A 9,082-nucleotide genomic window follows, 5' to 3' on the forward strand; every position below is an offset into this window, starting at 1 on the left:
TTAGTAGATCCCTATTTATAAGAGAACGAAAGAACTCCCTTAATAATGTATGTACATTTTGAAGTGACCATTAGTCTCGTATCTTCTAATATGTTTTTGTGAAACAAATACACTGAAAAACTGACAATGAATTTGTGGTAAAGTGGTAGATTAGTGGTCACGGTACTAGACTAGTAATCAAAAGATTGATGGTTAAAATGCTGCCACTGCAAAGTTGCCCCTAAGCAAACCCCTCAGTTGCTTAAATCATATTCGATCACAATGTATGACACTTTGGATAAAAGTATTGGATAAAAGTATTGGCTAAATGCATAAATGTTTAAAAGATAAAAGAAAATATTATTTTCACACCTGGACATAAAGCAAATGCTTTTATTTGTCAACTCAATGCAATAAGATACAATTTAGATATAGTATGCAAATATTTGTGGAAAGTGACATCAATAAAAGAAGTGCAAGCTTATGCTGTGTTTCTGTATTTTGGCAGTTAATGGATAAAATAAACCATGCCTGCATTATAAAAGCACAAGATACATTTGGTAAATTATATAATTATAGTATATAGTGCATTAAAGCTTGCATTAAGTGCTCCTTTATAATGTTCCACACTACACTGATAGTCTTTCACATCATCCCACTTTCCTAATTCCATTCCAATCCTAGTGAATTTTCACTTTAAAGCAAATCTACTATATTAGAAATGTGCTAAGGCACTTTTTAAAAAAACATCAAAACACTCTACGAGTAAAATGGAACATAACTCATCAAATAACATTTTAAGTTTATGGAATCATCAAGCTTTTCATATATCTAAGTTTACATACCCCCATAATGGAAATTTATATCATGAAGTTAGGGGTTGGGGGTTTGTACCAGGTGATTTGCCATTTGGCCTATCCTTCCTCAGACATGGCTAATTGTATAGTTTGGGTTTTCTTCTAGATCTTGAAAAAGAGACCACTGTTCCAAGTGCTTTGTATTTATTCACAATTGCCCAAAAGTTTTACTGTTTCAGTTAAAGTGGCCCCAAGTAACATTTTTGACTTTGAAAATGTATGAGCCAGTTTCTGTTTCTGCAGTGTAATGCTTGTAGTGAAGTCCAATGGGTGCAACCAAACTAGCCCTATTTATAAGGGCACAGAGAAGTAACCAGCTGTAGTTATATTGATAACAAAAAATGGGTGGCCTTGCCACAAAGAGGTTATAATTAATAATTTACTGTGCTGTATGTATATATTTGACTCAACAAATGCTGTTATTTGTTAATGAAGTCTGGAAAAATAAACAAAACACTGATAAAAATGATGTGCCTCTAATCATTTAGTCAAATAATTATAAACCTAAAACTACCATGACATAAATGTTGGGAGCGTATGTAAACTTATGACAAAAGCACATACTGACATTCTGTTTCACTCAAAAAGAAGGAAGCTTTTACTAAATGCATTATACATCTGACCGAAGTGCAAATTTGCAGCAAATAATGGTTGCAAATTAAAAATACACACGCAGTCAGATGGCAACGAATGACGTTTGGCAAAGCCAGAAGTTTTCAGCACCAAAGCTGCTTGGACTGGATCTCAGCATCAGCGTTACCTAGAAGGCAAATTTCTGGCTGGACTCATGGCCCACTTTGTCGAGGTTAGGGTTGCAGGCGAACTGGATCATGGGAGGAGGACCACACATGAGGATGAGTGTGTCGGTGCCAGGGGGAGGAAGGTGGTCCTGAACCATTTGTTCACTGATGAAGCCTTGGCTGTACGCCCAGTCTGTTAAAAGCACAAGAGCAAGAACAGCAGCTAGTGATGAGCTCAAATCTTTGTAAGAGTAAGAGACAGCAGCATGAGACTGAGGTCACTAAAGAAAAAGCTTCTATTTTGTTTTGTTTTGTGGTTGACTGGTGACAACATGCATAGTCAGACAAGCCATCAGAACAGCATGGGCTTGCCATGCAAGAAAAAAGCACCAGCAGCAATTACTAACAGGTACAGCATGTTAAAAACAGACTAGTAGTTTCTACTCACCATCAGGCACCTTGTCAAGGGTGTACCAAAGCTTAAACCGATCCGGATGATTAACTTCAATTTCCTCCAGTTCTGTGCGCAGAAGAATGTCTTTTTCAGTCTGTTTGAGTGAAAATGGAAAAAAAAAACCAGATTACTAGAAATAATAAAATGTCAAATACTAATAGAACAATTTTTAACAATTTTCAATTAAATTTTAGCAGGCCTTGCTGCTAAAATTTATCTCAGTAACACTGGTACCACCACTATATTTAACACTAGTTTATATGAATAAAGCTGACTGATTGGCTAACACCACACATACCATTTGGAATTAAAGCCATCTTTGGTCACATGTTTTAGTGCATTTCTGTAAACAAGTGCAAATTCCAGATTGTTGGCTTAAAAATGTAAAATCTCATCAAAAACTTTGATGTTCACTTAAACAATTGACACATTGTAATTGTGGACACACCAATCCCATTTGATGCTAAAAACAAAAAAGGAAAATTACGTAGGAGTCTAAAACTGGATATAAAAAATATAATTCAAACCATTTACTTTTTTTAAATCATGGTATCGGTTTAATTTGCCGAAATGACTTGGATGAATACATGAAGTGTGTATTGATCAGTTACCTATCACCATTACTAAATGAGATCTTTGCATGTAAACACTGCCAGTGCTTTGAAAAGTAAGCACTTTCTGACAGGAGATTATTCTAACAAAAATGAGCAATTATTACCTGGTTAGCAAACAGCAAGTAGCAAAGTGTTTTGTCTTTGGGGTCCTTCATTACTGCCCGGATGAGCTGCAGCATAGGAGTGATACCTGGAAAATTGATGCACAAATGCCACTAGTATTCACCATGTCATGTATTAAAGTCTACGGTCAAGCTACAATGTATGGTCTACAAATTTATTGTTTTATAGAAACAAAATAAACAAAATACAGAGCACAAATCAGATATGTACTTATCCTATTTCTTAAATTAATTTAAGAAAATATTAGAGCATTTAGAGCTAAGTACTGGCCGATATTTACTAATTGCTTGGACTTCCTGAACACTTTGGTTGCTAAGTTCTATGAAAAGTCACAGGTATGCACAAAGTTGAATCAGACTTCTTCAGTCTTAGCTGGTGGTATGCAGCCGATTTGCATAAAGACCAAAACATTGGAACAGATGATCAGTTCCAGATGCAAATCACAATGGCCATTAATCACAATGGCCATGTGTGTTATTTACATATGATTGGGGTATAGCTGCAATCACAGCATTGTAAGATGGTGAAAAATGTACTCTCAGGTTTCCCCCTCAGTTCAGGGATGGTTGTTCCCTCTTCACATAGATGGCCTCTTTGACTCCCTATTCAAACCAGCGCTCTTCCTTATCAAAGATCAGCACAGGTTTTAAATTACTTTGTGTTCGCTTGTGTGCTGATTGCTGACTTCTAATGAATAAATGGATGCTTAGCTAATTGTCAAGGGCAGTGTTTCACAAACTGGCACTACAACACCCTTCAATCAGGCATAGCGCACAATGTTTTTATCTTTCTTGCAGTGGCTGTTCATCAAAGGATGCTTAATCAAAGGCTTTGTAAACATACCAGTATGGTAAGAAAAAGCTTTAAAAAGTCCTTAGCAATGAGAAGGCTTGCTCCAGTGTTCCATCAGGACTACAGTGACATATGTAAAAAGCAGCATCACACGATAAAGAAAAAGCAGGAAAGCCCTTCGAACATATGCATTAGCACAACTGGCCACCAGTCTATTCTACGTAGATGTCTGTCCATGGTGTGTTGTGCATTGTGCCCAGTGATACCAGGAAAAGCAGATCAGGATAAAGCAGTGGTAAAACATGAAAATAATGATGATGATGATGATGATTACCAGTTCCTCCTGCGATCATGCCAAGATGTTTCGCAGTCTTAATCTCGGGGGGTGACTTCTTGTCAGGTCTGATGGCAAATTCTCCTGAGGAATGATTTTAATACAAATTAAAGGTTAAAAAAAAAAAAAGGAGAAAGCAGAGATTATTCATCAATTTTTTTCTATTAAAGTCATTTATGCTTTATTTAATCTACTTGATCTATCTCTAAAAAATGAGAGTAACTGTTTACCTTTGCCATTGTAAATTAGCAGTCCACTTGGACCTCTAAAGTCAATTGTGTCACCAATCCGAAGACTCTCCAAATATTGGGACATCTTACCACCTTCAGGAAATTTTGGATGAGTGTTTTTATAGTATATCTAAAAAAAAAAACAGAAAAGGACAATGCATTTCCCAGGAATCTTTTTGTTGCTATTGTATTACATTTTTAATAGCATCAACACAGATTTAAATGACCTAAAATGTGTATATATTTTTATTATATATTAGAAATCCACAACAAATGTAAATGCACTGAAAGTATTCAAGAGATCTAAATTTTTTCTGAATCCACTGTATTTGAGACACTTTATAACCCAGACATTAGATGTAAATGTTAAATTAAAGACAGAATTGTGACCCACATTACCAGCATGCACCTCATTTTATACTTCTTACGAAAAACATACCTTAACCACTAGGTCCACAAAGCCCTTATCATCATCACTGGATACTGGAGTGTAGGGCCTCACCACAAGGTTACCATCTATTCTTGCAGACAGATATATGTGTTGACCTGTAATCATATCAGAACACACAAATCACACATTATTTCAATGCCACATCCTATCTACATTTGTTCCATCCATCTTATAATAGCTACTTTCAGCATGATGATGACTACATAACAAATCATCTCAAACTTGATCCATAAACATGGCAATAAGTTCAGTGTACTTTAACACCCTCCAACAGAGTGCATTTTATTCAATTTCAAGACTTAAAAGGCTTTACTGTCAAGGGTACAACAAAGAACATAAGTGCAAACAATACAATATACACAGTGCAGACATGAAACAGTGTGATAAATACAAAGATGTGGTGGCACAGTAGATTTGCAGCCTAAATGCAGCTAACAAATCTGCAACAATGATGTAATACAATACTGTCAACATGGACCAAAATCACAAAGAAATGTTGCAAACACCTTATGAAATCCATGTGCCACAAAGAATTAAGGCTGGGTGGGTCTTATTAGTGAGCATTTGAGCCAGGTTATATGTTGATGAGACGGTTGATGCCTTTATCAGAACATTTTCATGACTTTTTTGTCAAATGGAGGCTCTGGAACCAGAGATCGTAATGTGATGATAAATAAACTTACCAATGGGAAGTCCCAACACATGCTCCATAGACTTCAGAGCAAAGCGAAACTTCCTGGTATCATGACTAATGATCTATAAATAAAATCAATGTTAGTTTTAAATATCTGAGTTATAATAACAGGCTTTATTTTTTTTTTTTTATACAAAAAAGGCAAGGTTATTGATTTGTGCCTCTATAAAACAAGTCATTTAAAATAACACAAACCTCTTTATCTATCAGCCGCAGAGGATATTTTTCATTGGGGTCCTCCAGACTTATAGCAAGTTTCTTTTTGGAACCCAACAATCTCATGATCAAGCCAATAATGCCTTCAAAACCACCACGAATGAGCTGCAGATATGAACACAAAGTTAATATTATGAACAGTGAAAACTAAAATGACAAGACAACACTAAAAACTGGAATTATGCAAAAAAAAAATAAAAAAAGAATATAAAATTACAACTTGTATGCAACATCAGTGTGTGCTGAGTTTAAGTTTATTGTGGAAAGTTTTGGCTGACAGAAAGAATGTGAGCGCAGTGTGAAAACACTTTGAATGTAGCTTTAACACAGAGAAATAAATACCAGGTTTCTAATAACAATGCCCCGTGCTGAGATTCACAGCGAGTTCCACATACTTATTAAAACTTGTAAGAACATAAAAAGCTTCAACTTGGAGAACAGGACTTGATCTGATATCAACTAGGGGGGGGGGAAATCTATCCTTAAATAAATCATGATTTTTTCATTGCATTTTAAAAACTTTGTACTCCTCTGCCACTTGTGTCTACACCTCAACCAGACAGCAGGAGTCAATGTTGCAGAGGCGTTCCCTGCCTCAGACATGATTTTGTCAGGTGTCTGTTAACCCATCCAGGTCTGTGGCACGACTGAAACCTGAATATGGAGGTACTAATGAAGGTACTATTCGAAGACTAGCTGAGCGACATAATTTAATTTTTGTAAGGTTGGACTAAAGGTTAGAGATGACTGCTAGAATTGCTATTGCAATTCTGGTGGAAGATTACTGACTGCACATTGTGCTGCACCCACTCCTCTGTGTGGATTGATCTGACGGTGACAAGGGGTAAATAAAGAAGCTGCATTCTGTTCAGGATGTAGTTTTAAAAATAATTTGAGATGTGCTGCATCTTCGCCCCTAGAGCAGTTTTAACTCGGTGGTGCTCAACCACCGGGCCACGGACCAGTCCGTGCATCATTTATTACCAGGCCGCACAGAAAGAATAAATAATTAAAGATTGCTATAAAGCAATGAAAACAGCTTCCACTTCCAACACACTTTGGGTGTAATTGTCTCCTCAGGGTTCTCACTGATTTTCCATTATTTGTGAATAGTATTGTTATTCCATTTTAAATCCCCTGCCCCCGCCGGTCTGTGAAATTATATGTTATATGAAACCAATCCTAATTTTTTCTATGCTTTAGTATTGCAGTGTGTAATTTAGGTTTTTCAGTCTGATTACTAATACCTACTGACATTATTATAGTATTTTCTGTATTACAAAGGTGTTACAGCATTGTCTGTGTTAAATATCACGATTATGACAGAAACACAGTACTAGGTAAAAAGCAAACACGTTCTCACCTCTTAAAGGTGTGTTTACATTGCTAACATTAGCTGATAAAGCTAAGTAAGAAGCAATGATATTCTCAGTGCTGGGTGTGTAGAGAATGTGTGTTTTAAAGTTGTTTCTGATTTTACAAAATATGAATAACAAATAACACCTTAAGGAAATGAAGTGGTTATTATAAATTATAATTTACTAATCTAAATGGATGTGTTCTTCATACTTCAGTCAACCTGTTTCCCCTGCATTTATTTAGGCTGTTTTGTTTGTGTTTAGTGTTAATTCTTAAACTTTAAAGCAGTTTCATTACTAAAAATTACTTGAGGATCATTTCTAATTTAGAAGTGGATGAATGCAGGATGAATTTGCAAACCAGACAGCTGTAACACAACAGTATTACAAATAAGGGTAATTTACTGTTTAATTTTATTTTCATAGGTCTGTTTCTCTATATCTTGTGAAATAATCAAAATTTATTGTAAACAAGCAGTGGCGGCTCCTGCCAAATCTCTCGGGGGGGCAACTGTTGCAATGATGGCCAAGGCGACCCGTTCAATGGGTAAATTAAAGCTTAAATAATTAACATCTTAAGTCATCTGTCAGTTTGTGCTCACAAATAACTTTGGACATGGAGAGAGACCAGCTTTACCATTAATCATAAAATTAAGTAAAGCCTTCACACTAACAATTTAATTCAGTCTTCATCAGATAGCATTTTATTTTAGGTGCAGCAGATCCAGAATAAAGATTGGCATCGGGGTTGATGTGCAATGAATAAAGAAGTACAATTAAACAATTGGGGAGATACAATAAGTGCAATCACAACTCACAATTTAAAAATTATATTACTTACTTGTAATTTACTTGTAACTTATATGATTTCCCCCCATTTGTAGATACTTGCTTGATGTACAAATTTGGTCTGGGTGGCCATAATTCTTTAGTTGTAAATTTATCTTGATTACTACAACGACTGAATGGCATTTCCCTTAATGACACAATGGAGTTGCCCCGAACTGAGGTAATGGTAGTCATGGTGACGAGATGACACCAGGTTACGTGTGACGCAAGCACGTAAGTGAGAGCCCTCCCGGAACCCATTAAGAATGTATTGCAGTGCCTGCAGTTCGGAAAAAAGAGCCTTAACATGAGAGTCTATGAGAGCAATCCGGGCAATTTTCAATCAGACTGAAATCGCCCCAAAAGGGGCGGTACTGTACGGAACACAACTCGACGCTGATTGGACTACGATATTCAGAGGCAAGACAAAACAGTCACAGCTGTCACACCTTTGGTGGTGCGTCGCCCGATCGCCCTAAGGAACGAGCCGCCCCTGTAAACAAGTGAATGTAAATGACAAAGTTCAATCGATGAAGGTTCCTTCTGGAAATTTACAGAACTTAAAAGATCTGCTGCTACTGTCTTGGTGCCAGATACTACAAGACACATTCAGATGTCTTGTGGAGTCCGTGCATTATGCGGAGGACCAACCTGATATTGAACACGTGGTTTTAATGCCAATTCTGATCGGTATACATTTCACAATGAAGGATCTAAACGCTTTTAGCCTTTTAAAAGTCTGTTATGTAGCTAGTGGAGTAATCCTGGGCATGTGGCAGCTAGCCAGAAGCGACACATCCCCCAATCTCTATAATAACAGCAATCAGCACACAGACATCTTGCTTACTTTAACTACAACTGCTGTGTCACTGCTGCATAGTTCACTATTATACTTCATTAAACATCTAATAACCTGAACACAAGGTTCTGCAGGGCACTACAGTATTACATTAATGTCTACCTTATAAAGCTTCATCTAGGCTTTATAGAATAAGCATCGAACTTCACCCAGCTGTGTTGTTTCATTAATGCATTGTATCAAACACTGGGGTGCTGACGTGGCCATTTTAAGCAACAAAAGTATTTAGACATGAACAGAATGTATTGCGAATAAACACTCTCATATAGACTAAGTTAAAGAGAAAAGTTACTAGCTAGCTCATGTGAGGCTGTTTAACATAGATTTGATAAAAATGTACATACATTAATAATGTAGGAAATCATCTTGTCCTGTTGCTGATGGTTATTTTTTATTGTAGATAGTTCAGTAAATAAACTTCACACATTAAAATTCCACCCTCCGCTGATCTACTGTAAACGTGTAGCAACAAAGCTAACGGCTACAACTCCACCCGTAACGCAGATTCCGAGTTTGCTTAGTGAACCACGCCCATCACCAGGCTTGTTCTATC

At 36.6% G+C, this 9,082-nt stretch overlaps 1 protein-coding gene across 1 annotated transcript; it reads right to left on the reverse strand.

Annotated features, from left to right (window-relative positions):
• Positions 1 to 358: 358 nt before the first annotated feature.
• LOC134324158 (NADH-cytochrome b5 reductase 3) lies at positions 359 to 9,041 on the reverse strand. The gene is made up of 9 exons (XM_063005842.1): positions 8,874 to 9,041; positions 5,464 to 5,589; positions 5,258 to 5,330; positions 4,563 to 4,669; positions 4,124 to 4,253; positions 3,894 to 3,977; positions 2,749 to 2,834; positions 2,025 to 2,124; positions 359 to 1,769 (listed from the first exon to the last, which is right to left on the reverse strand). Exons 1-9 carry the CDS (start codon positions 8,892 to 8,894, stop codon positions 1,597 to 1,599), a joined length of 900 nt encoding a protein of 299 aa, XP_062861912.1. The 5' UTR covers positions 8,895 to 9,041; the 3' UTR covers positions 359 to 1,596.
• Positions 9,042 to 9,082: the final 41 nt, after the last annotated feature.

This window comes from Trichomycterus rosablanca, chromosome 1, assembly GCF_030014385.1.
Source record: "Trichomycterus rosablanca isolate fTriRos1 chromosome 1, fTriRos1.hap1, whole genome shotgun sequence".
NCBI classification, from domain to species: Eukaryota; Metazoa; Chordata; class Actinopteri; order Siluriformes; family Trichomycteridae; genus Trichomycterus; species Trichomycterus rosablanca.